Source organism: Hemitrygon akajei, chromosome 4 (genome assembly GCF_048418815.1).
Source record: "Hemitrygon akajei chromosome 4, sHemAka1.3, whole genome shotgun sequence".
In the NCBI taxonomy this organism is placed as follows: Eukaryota; Metazoa; Chordata; class Chondrichthyes; order Myliobatiformes; family Dasyatidae; genus Hemitrygon; species Hemitrygon akajei.
Window position 1 is genome coordinate 134,974,339 of NC_133127.1, and position 14,799 is coordinate 134,989,137.

The following is a 14,799-nucleotide window of genomic DNA, read 5'->3' on the forward strand; positions in this document are numbered from 1 at the left end:
TAGGCTATAATTTGTTCTTTACTTGTTTATTAGTTGGGATTCAAACTCACTTGATGGTGAATTCAAAACACCAATACTACACCTTTTTTTGGAGTTGCATCTGCTTTTGTGCAGCCACTATTTTGTTCCCATGTTCCCAAATTTTGGCTCTTCTTACACTAAATTGTATTGGTCATTCATCTGCCTTTCTGCTAGGACTCCATACTGTGCTTAGATTTACTTTTATTCATCATTTTGCGACGTTAATTATTTAATCCGTTCTCTATTGTTCTTTTCCGATCTCTGCACGAGTTCCTTCCTGCCGGTTGAACCCCCCCCCATTTAGAAAGCTTCAGTAGAAAGGTTTCCGTTTTAATTTAAGAAGTTCTGATTTTATCCCGGCTAGTTGGTAAAGATGTAGAGGAAATGAAGCAACAACACAAACTGTGGGAGATCAAAGGGGGCCGAGGGCGGAAGAGCGCCATTGCAGCACGGAGTCTGGGAAGGTATTTAATGCCGGGGAACAGTGAGCTCAAACCTCGAGAGCCACCACAGAATCGGCACACTCCGGCAGCATGGCTTTGTCCTGCAAAAGCTGGCTCTCTAACGAGGGTGGAAAACATCTGCTTTTGGTGGGTCTGACGAGTTCGTAAAGTACTCCTCGTAGTTACATTTGCAATTCATTTTACAATATTTTTTCAATTTTTAAGTAAGGCGAACGATCTTCAAAGTCAGGATTGTATTTACAATGAACTTTGGCTAACAACACCCCTTTCCTTTTTTTCCAGATTTTGTGGCTCTCAGTCAACGTGCTGCTCTTTTGGAGAACTTTTACACTTTATTACCACGGTGCACAGTATTACTACTTGCATCGTATGCTTGGGGTAAGTAGAACAAAAGACGCGTCCCTCCTTCCGTTTATTCGCGAAGAGACTCGGCGAGGAACTGGGCGCAGTGAAAATGACAGATGAATCTAATGAGCTGCCGTTCGTCCATTAAACGCGTTATTGTTGGCAAAGATGATAAGTGGATACACTTCCACTTACCATTCGCACTTTTTCCCATTTGACTGATGGTTAACAGTGTCTGTAAGAAACAATGGGAGTCGGGGTGGGTGGAGGATAGTGATGGAACACCATCCACTGTAGCTATATGGAAAGTAACTCCCGGTTATGTTTGGAACGGGGTGGGGGAGGTTGGTGTGGTTGATCAATCTCTGGATGTCTGTCAATGGAAATGGTCTGATCTAAATAACTATCTGACCCCGTGAGCTAAAACTCAATCGGGGTTACAAAAGTTCCAGGCATCTACAACATCAGAATGGGGCGGTTAGGGGAAAATATTTCTCGGTACAATGAACACTGTGAAGCAGTGCCCACAACTGTGCGCTTTAAATCTCGGCCCTCCGTTGGGTACGTGTAGTGCGTGTATCGAATGTAGAAAGTAAAACAGAAGAAAAAACACACGCACGACAAGTTGTCGTGCCACTTCGCTGTTACTCTTTATACAAGTTTGGTTTCAATTCATGTTGGTGCAGACATCTGTTGGAGCCAAGAGGCGCATCGATTTTCGACTGAAATTACGGAATGCAGCCGGGCTAACTAAAGAAATCGTTGGCTGCTGTGATTATATCTCACCGAATGTTTTTATCTGTAGAAGTTGATAATGTTTTTTATTTTACCTCATGGCTGTACATAGGAAAGGAATAACTTGTAAATTTATGAACTAAAAAGATATACTATATACATCCACGTAATATTCTGGGATCTGTAAGATTATTAAGTTTTGCTGCACTTGTTGATTTTTTTTTTGACCCCCTACTTCTCGGTGAGCATTATATCGCTATTTACGTGACCACCAACAATAGGCAGGAGATGTGAAATGTATTTGGTGATAAGGGAAAATAAACCATTTCAGCCTTATTTCCGAATCTTAGGACTATTTAATATTTAATTGGTGTTCTCCAGTTTCTCCTGCCATATTGCCCTGAGTGATTTTAGACAACTGGTAATGTGTTTTGTGCTGATATCTTTGGAGATAGAAGCTGGCTATTTTTAAAACTGGAACACTTTTTTCTGTAGCATAAATAACATTCTAAAGACAACATTAGTCGTTATAGAATAAATTTGGTGGTTTCATTCTAATTTGGAATCCTTGTAAATAGATAGAAGTTGTGATAAGGATCAGATAAGAATACATATATAAATATTAATTATTCTAACCAATTTTCTATAATGGTTTCTGCTTATGCTCCAAATATATTTAAAATTAATTGTATTTCATTTTAATATTTCATCTGTTCATCACTGCAGCGACATTTAATTTCCAAAGCTAAAGCAAAATAATTTGGATATTTATTTTCCCAAATACACAGTCAGGGAGTCATAATCTGAAAGTTGACACTTGTGATGGTGCTGCACTCTTAAACTGGAACTTTTGGTCTCAAGTTGAGACTTAACCCCAGAGATGACCAACTGAGGTAGTGTTGTCATGCTTTATAACTTCAGCATGTTCTTGATACTTCTCAAATAATTTGTATATTTGAAGTCTTGACAGTTGTAGGGGAAGGAAACCTATCAAAACCACTTAGGAGCCTCCATATCCAGCACATCATTCTCTAACTTCTGTCATCTCCAAAAGGATCTACCACTAAGCTCATTTTTCCCTCCCCACACTTCTATAGGGATTTCTCTCTATGTGATTCTCTTTTCCACTCATTGCTCCCCACAGATGTCCCAATGGACTTTGTAGGGGAGCATTTGGTGCTCACTACATGAACTCTATACCCTGGAGAAACTAAATGACTGCTTTGCTAAACATCTGTTTGTCCATAAGGATGAGCCTGAGTTTCCTGCCACATGTCATTTCAAATTTTCATCACTCGCATTCTGATATCTCAACTTTTAACCTCTCACCTGCACTGGAGCCAAGAGAAGCTCAAGGAGTTTCAGCTCATCTTTAGTCAAGAATGTTGTGCCATTAGGAGTCGACATTGAACTGAACAGTTTCAGATGAGATTTTCTTGCTTCTATCAGAACTGGCCAGTTCTGTTGTAAGATCATTCTCATATTGGTTCAGTTTTTTCCCCCCAGACATGCTGTCTGATCTCTTGCATATTTTCAGCAGTTTCTGAAATTGTTTTGTCCTGTATCTTACAATTCCAACACATTCCCTTTCTGAACTCTCTCTAACTGCTCTGAATCACTGATTAGCTAGATGGTACCAAAAGTTTTTGTCATCTGGGTAATCTTGGCCTCCACTTTATCGCAATAGATTTACTCCCTCCATCTCTTCTGCTTTCTACAATTTAGAATGCATTTGTTTTCTCACTTTTCAGGTTTCTCTCTCCACGTATGCTGCCTGATATGCTGAATATTTCTACCACTTTATTTGACTTCCAGATCTGCAGCAAATTTTTCCTTTGTGAAAATAAAGAGTGCCTATCTTAATGAATGACTCACATCACAACACTTGAACGTTGGGGTAACAAAGGATTTGGTAAATATATGGATTTATTAAATTAGAATCAGGGAACTGAAATATAACTGTTCATGCACTGTGGAAGTTATAGACTATAGCACAGTGAAAATCATTGATGGAAAGGTAATCAAGAAGTGCTGAAACAACTGACTTTAATTTTTAAGCTGGGTGAAAATTATGTAAATTGTAAAGAAAGGGTGGTTAAATTGATTGGGTCATGCAAAACAAAAGGATTAAATAATGCATCTATTTCTAAGTACTGATAACCTAAGAAGTAAATACATAATATAAGGATTGGAGGACATCAGCAAAATGGAACCAAAATAGATCAAATATTGAAGTCAACAATTAGAGTTAATTTTTCTTCATTGGTTTTGTTGAAATGAAATACATAAATTGGAAAGAAAAACGATGAAGATGGGTCAAATAATATATAATCGGAATTTTTGAAGCATGAAATAATTGGGTTAATAAAGAATTCCCATCACCAGCGCCTGCTTGTAAACTTATTTTCCTCATAGCTCATTTATTGCGGATGAAAGCCATTTGGCCTAAATGAATTCTGCTAGTGTTTATACTATACATAAACCTGCAATTACAAATGATAAGAAAAATATCATTTTAAATACTTAATGAGGTACTGGTCCTCTTTTAATACAAGTCCCTTCGCTCTGGACTTATCCACATGAAACCAGTTTCTCCATATTCACTGCTGAACCTCTTCATAATTTTACTATCCTCTTACAGATCTGACCTCTTCCAGATTAAGGAAAAAAAAGGCTTGTTCAAGCATTTCTGAGAGTTGCAGCCTCTCAGTTTGGAAAACATTCTTGGAGAACTTATTCTGAACCCTTGGTAATACTGCAAAGTCCTTTACTCATCTGTATGTGAGACCGGAACTACACATAGCTCTCAAAGTGTGACCTAATCAAGGGTCCATATAAGTAAGGTTTCGTATTCAGTTCAGAATTGTCTATAAAAGGTTTTGCAATTCAACATATGCCTATCATCACACTGTAATGAAATCTTCATTTGTTGCTTGTACTCATTCCAGTTGCAGCACACGCATGCCTATTATATTGGAAGTGTCGTACAAATAATGGCATGACATATTTCATAGGTTCTGCCAAGTTTTATTTTGCATTCTGGTCATCTTCTCAATTAGGAAATAATATCCCTGAGCCAAAAAAGGATTTGTCACTTCGAGGAGTTTATTTTCCTATATCTTTGGTAAATGATTGTTTGCCAGCCAAACAGTTATTCCCTCTTTGCAGTGCTGCTTCTCTCTTCACAGAAGAAAATAAAAATGTTAATAGAAAGCTGCCTTTGTATTCTCAGCAGTTTGGAGACCATAATCTTGGTAGTTCCAAATTTTCCATGAGTCACTGTAAAGGGGGGAGGGGGGGAGAAACTGGAATTTAAATGTTTCCTTTCAAGTGCTTTTCAGAATAATCAAAAAGATTTTGAGAGCAATTACTTTTGTAATGTTTTAAAGCCCTGCCAGTTTGCATACAAGCTCTTGAGTAAAGTGCAATGAACAGGAAATATGTTTTTTTTTTAAATCAATGTTTTGAAGAGCAAAAAATTCACTAAAGGATCAGGGGCCCGGCTCTTCAAAAGTAGTTCCAAAAGATCTTTTTTATCCATAAAAGAGAGCTGACAGAACAATATCTGTCAGTACTGCATTGTGGAGTTGGCCCAACTTTGGTGCCCATCTCTGGAATCAAACTTGAACCCAAACCTTTAACCATCTGATTTCGAATCCAGAAATACTTTCAACTGAGCCACAGCTGATACTTTAAACTGAATCTTCTCACCCACAGGTCTCTTTGCTGTTCTCCTAGAAAAAGAAATGGCGTAGTGGAGATTTTTGAGATAGTGGATACATGGAATTTCAAAATGGGGAATATGGAAGGGAGCTGGTTGTCTGAAAATCTACTGAGCAGGAGAAGCCTGATAGTTCGGAGAGATGAAAATCATGCAGTATTTATGTGGAAGATTACAGGAGGTGTAAATCAGGAATGCCAGGTAGAAAGAGAATAGCAAATGAGCTAGAGAATTGCATATTCTCCACCTGGTCCATTTGCAGTGCTTCCAGCATCTGTTACATCATGGATCCATTTGCTGTTTTCTGCCTTGTACTGATTCCCTTCCTTCCTTTAGAAATCTGTGTAACATTGGTTAAAATAAAATTAAAGCACAAGGTGGCAGTCCTTGGGTCTGTAAAAGACACCAGTGACTGGTACATCTCCTGGGAACAGATTGCTTACACATCAGTTTTATTAGTAGTAGTATAAGTGGTTTGTACACCACCTTAATCAGCCTCTCAACTGGCACAGCAATTCTGAGGGATCTATGGATATGGGCCTCAAGATCTCTCTGTTCCTCCACACTACTGCTATTAATCCTGCACTCTGCCTTCAAGTTCAACCTTTTCGAAATATATCATTTCATACTGTTCTGGATTGAACTTTTTTTGCCACTTCTCAGCCCAGCTCTGCATCCAGTCAATGTGTTGTCAACTACAACAACCTTCTACACAATCCAAAACACCAGCAGTCTACATGTCTATGTCATTTGCAAACTTTCTATCCTTCCACTTCCTCATCCAAGTCATTTAAAAAAAAACACAAAAGAGCAGTGGTCCCAGAACACCACTGGTTATACTCCATTGACTACCACCCTGAACCTATGAAGAACCCTGGACTCCATGCCTCCTGACTTTCTGAATGAACTTGCCATGGGGACTTGTCAAATGCCTCACTAAAATTCATATATACCATATCCACTCCTCTACCTTCATTGATTTGTTTTGTCTTTTCTAGAAGAATTCAGTCAGTGCTAAGGCATGACCTGCCCTTCACAAAGCCACACATACAAAATGCTGGAGGAACTCAGCAGGCTAGGCAGTATCTATGGAAAAGAGTACAGTCAACGTTTCGAGCCGAAAACATGGAGGGCAAGGTCTCAGCCTGAAAACTTGACTGTACTTTTCTAAATGCTTGTAACTCCTGTCTCTAAGAAACCTCTCCAATAGTTATCCTCCCTCCCCACCCCACTGTTCACATAAGACTCACTGGTCTATAATTCCTTGTGTTACCCCTATTACCTTTTTTGAAGAAAGGTTTAACATTTCTTGGGGTTTTCCTTAATCCTACTCGCGATAGCCTTCTCGTGTCTCTTTCCAGCTCTCCCAAGTTCCTTCTTAAGGTCTTGGCTGAATATATTGCTCCAGTGCCCTGTCAGATCCTTGCTTCCTAAATGTTAAGTATGCCTCTTTCTTCCTCTTAACTAGATGTTCCACATCTCATCACCAGTGGTTTGCCTGCCTCAATGTGACAGACTCGTTCAGAACCTCATGCAAGTGCTCCCTAAACAACTTCCACATTTCCGTTGTGCATTTCTCTGTGAGTACATCTGTTCCCAATTTACACTGCCGTTCCCACCTAAAAGCATCATAATTCATCCTTCCCGATCAAATACATTCCCACACCTTTCCCTGTCCAAGGCTATGGTAAAGTCAGGGAGTTGTTGTCACTGTCTCTGAATTGCTCACCCACTGAGAAATCTGTCACGAGACCAGGTTCATTGCATGACACCAGATCCAGAATGTACTCCACTCTAGTCAGCCTGTCCACTTATGGTGTCAGGAGCACCCATTTAAACTGTTTGCACTAAAGTGGTGTCAATTAATATTAGGTAAGTTGAGGTCACAATGACACCAATCCTGTTATTTTTACACCGTTCAAAAATCTGCCTCTTGATCTGTTCCTCAGTGTCTCTGTTACTTTTAGGAGGGGGAGAGGGTGTTCATAGAATACTCGCAAAGAGTGATTGTTCCCTTCCTATTTCTAACTTCCATAGAAGATTCTGCCATGGCATCTTCCCTTTCTACTGCTGTGATGCTCTCCTTATTAGCAATGCCACTCCTCCACCCCTTTTACTTCGCTCCCTATCTCTTTTGAAACACTAAACGCTGAAACATTTGGTAACTGTTCCTGCCCTTGTGACAGCCAAGTCTCTGTAATGAATTCAATGTAGTTCCATGTACTGATTCATGCTCTTAAGTTCATTACCCTTTTTCATACCTTTTGCATTAAAAAGACACATTTGAACCCATCCAACTGACTGCAATTATACTCTACTGACTGTTTATCTTTCCTCACAGTCTCTCGAGACATTTCATCTACTGATCTCCATCCTCTGAATCATCCCTCTGGTTCCATTATCCATCCCAGCCTTGTTTAAACACTCCACAACTGCTCTACTAAACCTGCCCACAAGGATGCTCATCACCCTTGAGTTCAGGTGTAACCTGTCCCTTTTGTACAGGTCATATCTTCACCAGAAGAGATCCCAGTGATCCACAAATCAGAAACACTTGACTCCTGCACCAATTCTTCAGCTGCACATTCATCTGCCATATCATCCTATTCTTACCTTCACTGACAAATGGCACAGGTAGCAATCTGGAGATTATTACTGTTGATGCTCAGCTTTTCAGCTTCCCATCTCACTCTCTATTTTCACTCTTCAGGACCTCATCCCCTTCCTACCTATCAGTATGTACCATTACCTCTGACCACTCATTGTCCCCCCACCCCTTAGAAATGCTGTGGACCTGATTTGAAATGTCCCTGACTCTGGCACCTAGGTGCCTCATGCCATCCGGTAGTCTCTTTCACGTCCGCAGATTTTCCTGTCTATCCCCCTAACTGTTGAATCCCCTGTCATCACTGCTATCCTCTTTTCCCCCTTTCCCCTTTGAGCTACAGAGCCAACTCAGTGCCAGAGACATGGTTGCTGTGGTTTTTCCTTGATGGAATCTGCCCATAGCAATCCAAAGTGGTATACTATATCATTAAGTATATTATAGTTGGCGAGTGGCCTAGTGGGCAAGGCATCGGACTAGTAACCTGAAGGTCACTGGTTCGAGCCTCAGCTGAGGCAGTGTGTTTGTATCCTTGAGCAAGGCAACACGTTACTCTGCAATGACACCGGTGCCGAACTGCATGGGTCTTAGTGCCCTTCCCTTGGACAACATCGGTGGCGTGGAGAGGGGAAGGCCTACAGCTTGGGCAACTGCCGGTCTCCCATACAACCCTGCCCAGGCCTGCGCCCTGGAAAAAACCTTCCAAGGCACAAATCCATGGTCTCATGAGACTGACGGATGCCTATTCTATACTATATTATTGAGGGGAACAGCCACAGGGGTACAACACTGTCTATTTTTTTCCTCTCTTGACAGCCACTGGGCTTCCTGCTTCCTGTGTGACTGCCTCCCTGTAGTTCTTATCTATGAACTCCTCAGTCTCCTGACTGATTCATAATTCATCCAGCTCCACCTCTATTTCCCTAACAAAGTGTCTGCAAGGAGCTGATCCCAGATGCACTTCCCGCTGATGGACCAAACAGTGAGGCTGGAGGTCTTCCAGATCTCCCTCATCTCCCATATCCCAAGGACCATTCTCACAATTCTAGTGAGGTAGTAATAAAGAAAGGAACAAAAACTTGATGGAAAACCTCACCCTAACCTCTGCATATTCTTGTCGAAGCCTCTTGAGCTAAAGCCTCAGTCCTCTGCTCTAACTCTGTCCCACTAATATAATGGCTGCTCTGCTCACATTCTTTATTGGCCTTTGCAAAGTGTCTAATAACACAAGTGATTTCAAGCTCAGCAGAAAGCCAGGACTGGCCCCGCTTGCTTTTTCAGTCTGGCACTACTCATCATAAGCGATGGCACCCATGATTTCAGGCTCTGCTGAAGTTCCCATTGGGCCCTGTTTGTTTTTTTAAATCTACCACTTACTTATATTTATTTTAATATTTTTAAACAGAAAATATTATATGGGTTCTACCCATTTATTACACCCTTGTTGAAAATAAGTGTTACAAGGAACGGGGCGAACCCAAACGCAGGACACTGGCACGGAGATAGAGTTAGGATGCAAACAAGGGTGTGAGTGTAGCTGGAACCTGACACAAAGCGTTGCTGGAGTTGGACGGCAAACAGAAAGGCAAACAGCAAGCAATACTTGACGTGAAGAGACAGAGTTACACAGGTAAACCTCGGTACTGAAGGAAAACTTAGAATACACAATCCTAAGCGATCGGGAGCATGAATTACCACTCTGGCTAAAACAACGATCTGGCGATGAGTAGATACAATGTCAGGATATTTATGCTGCAGGTTTCGATGAGAATCAGGTGTGCCGCAATCAAAGGGAAATAGGAGAAAATGGGGAATTAATGGTCAGGACCGTGACAATAAGGGCTCCTTTTACCAATCCCTTGAGATTGGAAATTCCTTTTCCAAGTTGATGTTCCATTCACATAATTATTACACTTTATATGTGTTTGTGTTGATTCTTGCAACAGTAGCAACAGAAACTTTTATTTTGTCTTGGCTTATCACTGAGCCCCAAGATCTGGGCCTCACTACTACCATGTTCAATGGTGCTATTTACTATCAGATAATGTATACAATATACAACCTGAAATTCTTGCTCTCTGCAGACATCCTCAAAGACAGAACCATTCCCAAAGAATGAATGACAGAAAAGAAGACACAGGGCCCCAGTGCCCCTGTCCCCCTCCCACCAAAGCTCCCAAAGAGAAACCATGGTCATCTATGACCATGTACAGTACATCAAAAACTAACTGTTCAATCCAGCATTTCAATATCTCATAGGCTCCCTCTCTTACTAACAAAGGAAAGATATATATTGCTCCTTCCACAGCAAGAGGGGAGACAACAGATGCTATTTTGATGTTACAGTCTGTCTGAAGTGTTGCTTTTTATTTTGAGTTCCCTGATTTGAGAATTGGCAGCAAACTCTCACTCACCATCAAGAGAAAGAGAATGATTGATCCCAAGTGCAGTGCCATCTGACAGCCACTTTCACTCTCTTCAATATTCTGGCTCAGTATGTGACACCGGCGAGAATTCATGTCCACAGGGCTGCGAAAGGCCCGGAAGGCACCCGACTTCAGTCCGAACCTGACAATATCAAAATGCGGCCAATCAGCGAGATCTGAGAATGTGAACACTGCCGTGCAGAAACCACAGTCTGAGTGCCACTGTAGATCAAAGATCCTGACAGGACCCCAGCCATCCCAAAAAGGAAAATGGTAACATTAGAATAGGAAGAATTTAACTGTTTCACTGATGAGCTGGGAGAAATCACCCCTCTGGTGTTATCTTTAGCTCTGCCCAGTGTGCAGTTGCATCCTCAATATCCTCACTGACAGACCCAGTCAGCATGGAAAGACAATAACACCGCTTCTTCAGGAACCATCAGCACAGGGGCATCACAAGGGTTTGTGCTTAGCTCCCTGCTTTACTCAATTTATACCTACAATTATGTGAATAAATACAGCCCCAATGACACATTTAAGTTTGTTGACAGCACCACTGTTGTTGGTTGAATCAAAGCCGATGACAACTCATTATATAGGAGGGAGATTGAAAACATGGTTGAATGGTGTGCCACAATAGCAACCTCTCACTCAATGTCAGCAAGACCAACGAACATAATATCAACTACAGGAGAAAGAAGACGAAGGCCCATGAGCCAGTCCTCATTAGGGGATAGGAGGTGGAGAGCATTAGATTTAAATTCATTGGTGCTACCATGTCAGAGGATGTCCTGGGACTGGCATGTAAGTGCCATCACAAGGAAGGCACCTCTACTTTCTTCGAAGTTTATACTGGAATAGATTTGGCATGTCATCAAAAGCTTTGACAAACTTCTACATACACAGGGGAGAATATCCTAACTGGTTGCATCATGGCTTGGCATGGAAACACCAATGCCCAGGAATGGAAAAGATCACACAAAGTGGTGGATACAGCTTGATTTATCACAGACAAACCCCTCCTCCCCATTGAGCACATACACATGAAGCAGTGCCACAAGAAAGCAGCATCCATCATCGAAGACCTCCACCATCCAGACTATGCCTTTCTCTTGCTACTACCATCAGACAGGAGATACAGAAGCATTAGGTGCGATACAACCAGGTTCGGGAACAGTTATTGCATGACAAACATCAGGCTTCTGAACTGCATGGATAACTTCACTCACCATAAATCTGAACTGATCCTACAATTTACAGATTCACTTTCAATGATTCTTTACTACTTTTGTTCACTGTATTTTTTTTATTATTTCCACAGTTTTTCTTCTTCTGCACATTGGTTGTTAGTTTTTGTTTATAGTTTTTCATAAATTCTATTATACCTCTTCATTTTCATGTAAATGAATCTCCAGGTAGTATATGGTAAAAGTTCAATAATTAATTTTATTTAAAATTTTGCTAGAAAGTTTATTCAGCTTGAAGAATTGGCATTTAATTCAAGAGTAATAGTCTCTGGTTTCAGGATACATTGTCATTTCCATTTGAAAGAGTTAAATACAATTGCTACCCATGAATCAGAATTATAGCATTGTTGTACTTCTTCCAAACAAAGAGAACAAAAATGAATGAGTATGTACCAAGTGTGGATTACTTGGCCTGACTGTTAAATATGTAAAACATCTGGGCAAGTCTTCTGGAAGTCTCACTAACTCATTGCTGTTATAATAGAGTCAAGACTGGAAAATGCATAGGGAATTCTTTGTCCTGCTTCACTGTTTAATACCTTCTTGGCAATGTTCATGTGGTTTTATGATTGAAGACTGTTACTAATTTCGGATGTCTGTTTTGCAAAAGAGTTGGCAGCTTTTGTGAAGGAAGTTTGTTTATTAAAATCCATAGCAAACTCAATTGCAGACATGGCTAAAACCATTTCTCAAAATGTCTGATTAAATGCTTTTCTAAGTAGGAAATCTGTTATTATTCATGAAAAGATAAAATTACATCCTTTGGTTTGCTCATGATTTTACAAGTTTCGGAAGTAGAAAAATGTGCAATTATTGATCACACTTAAGAATATGTTGAGAGATAAGCCAGCTAGAAGCTGAAATTGCAGTTTCTTTCTGTATTTTTGATCATCTCCCAGGATTCAGCATTGCTCTATCACAGAGTTTTATACTTTTATTGAAAAGCTTTTTGCCTCCTTTGTTACTTTGCCAAAACCAGGTTCTGTGCAATGTGTAGATTCAAGATTCATTGAGTACAGAAGTGGGATGTTATTTTGTAGTTACTTGAGATGTTGATGAGGCTGTATTTAGAATATTGTGTTCGCCTTACCTTAGGGGAGATGCCATTAAGATAGAAAGAGTACAGAGGATATTTATGAGGATATTGTCAGGACTTGAAGTACTGTGTTATGGAGAGAGGTTGAGCAGGCTGGGACATTATTCAATGCAGCATAGGTGAATGAGGAATAATGTTACAGAGGTGTAGTAAATCACAAGGGCGAATGAGCATATTTTTTCCAGGACTGGGGCCTCAAGAACATGAGGATATAGGTTTATAGTTGGATGAAAGAGGTATATAGGATCTTGAGGGACAACCTTTTCACTCAGAGGGTGGTCTATATATATGGAATAACCTGTCAAAGGAAATAGTTGAAACAGGTACACTAACAACATTTAAAAGATACTTGGACAGGTACGTGGATAGGAAAGGTTTAGAAAGATTTGGGCCAAACACAAGCAAGTAGGATTAGTTTAGATGCAGGTCTTTGATGGCAAGGACAGTTGGGTTGCAGGACAACTTTTTGTGCTGTTTATTGCTATAAAGTGATCATGTTTTCTTTGTAGTTTCTGAGGTCTGATTTTTGTGTGTAGTCTTTTGGATTTAGGTGAAAATTGTAAGAATGTTCTGATGAAAAGTCATGAATCTGAAATATCAATTCTCCACAGATGATGCTTGAGAATTATTCTTAGATGCATTGTTTATTTTTGGTTGGCACAGTGGTGCTGCTATGGAGCTGTCTCAGAGCTCCAGCAACCCAGGTTTGATCCTGAACTCTAGTGCTGTCAGTGTGGAGTTTGCATATCCTCCCTGTGACCACATCATTTGTCTTGGGTGCTCTGGTTTTTCCTCCCATGTCCCAAAGGTACCGCTTATCTCAATTGGTCATTTAGTTGGCCACTGTAAATTGCCCTGGTGTGTAGACAAGTGCAAAAATGTGGGAGGAGCTGATTGGAATGCAGGGAGAACAAAATGGATTAGTATAGCATTCATGTAAGTAGGTGTTTGAGGGCCCATTTTCATTTTGTATGACTTTGCTGCATCAACAAGTCTGCTTAACGAACCCTTACCTTCTGTTCAGATGCCCTGATTATTATTAACTCGCAGCTTCGCTCGACCCCAGCTTTAGTCCGCACCTTTAGCCCTGTAAAGTTGAAGGCTAAAGGATATAGTTGACAATAGATTTAGGCCTTGATTGTCAGATGTAACTTAACCATATATAGTGTTATAGGGCCTTCTGTCAACTGCCATAGCTATTACTTTTCCTGAATTTATTTTATTGTGGCCTGTAATGCTAATACCTGACCTTTTCCTGCATTACAGGCCATATTTTTTCCTTTTTATCTTCAACTCTCACCTTCAACAAGTATCAGTAATTCATCGATTCTTAGACCATCTGAATAGTTTCCTATGCTTTTAGTCTGCAAGGCTAAGCTTGCCTAACATATTTTTTGTTTCTTTGTCACCTATCTATGTTTATTCTTTCAAGGTTTCCCTCAAGTTAAGTTGCACAGAATACCCATCTCCTGTTCGTTTGGTCCTTTTCTCATTAAGATGGTGACTATCTTAATTCTTTGTCTGGACTCTAGATGGCTAATTTTATCAATGGTTCCCTTTCTTCCACATACTGCCCTCTTTTGCAATCTGCTGTCTAGGCATGTTGTAAAAAGAATCCCCTGACTTTTCTGTTTTTACAAACTTCTATCTATTTAATTTACTTTTAGTCCTCAAGTCATTGAATTAAAAAATGTTTCAAGTTACTGAAAATGTATCATATTAGTTATGAATGTTTGTGACTATGTCATTGTGATGAGGGTCAACTATCTCTCCTCATTGTTCTTGATTGATATGCAGCTTTTTAAGCAGTTACTACATTTTGCTGTGTAACCTCCTTTTTATCTTTGCCCAGGATTTACACTTGTCAGTTTTTTTTTTCACTCAATTTGTAAGCAGATGATCAGCAGGAACATCTTTTCTCCCAATTCCACACTGTCACCTCTCAAAAGTTCAAAGGTTCATTTATTATCAAAGTATGTATACAGTTATGCAGTATACAGCTCTGAGATGATTCTTCTCCAGATAGCCATGAAAAAAAGAGAAAGCATGGAAGTCAGCTCGGATAGAAACAGCAAACCTACCAACATGATCATTAATCTCCCAAACACCCTACCCCCACGCATGAAAACAATGGGAAAG

At 40.2% G+C, this 14,799-nt stretch overlaps 1 protein-coding gene across 3 annotated transcripts in view; it reads left to right on the plus strand.

Annotated features, from left to right (window-relative positions):
* The first annotated feature begins 454 nt into the window (after positions 1–454).
* nox4 (NADPH oxidase 4) overlaps positions 455–14,799 on the plus strand; it is a 157,519-nt gene continuing 143,174 nt past the window's right edge. For 2 of the 3 annotated variants that reach the window (XM_073043354.1, XM_073043355.1), the window contains exons 1-2: positions 455–611; positions 768–863. In XM_073043354.1, the coding sequence (XP_072899455.1) occupies positions 555–611; positions 768–863 (153 nt within the window). In that variant the 5' untranslated portion in view covers positions 455–554. The remainder of the gene's footprint in view (positions 612–767; positions 864–14,799) is intronic. The other variant, XM_073043356.1, reaches the window with a different exon arrangement.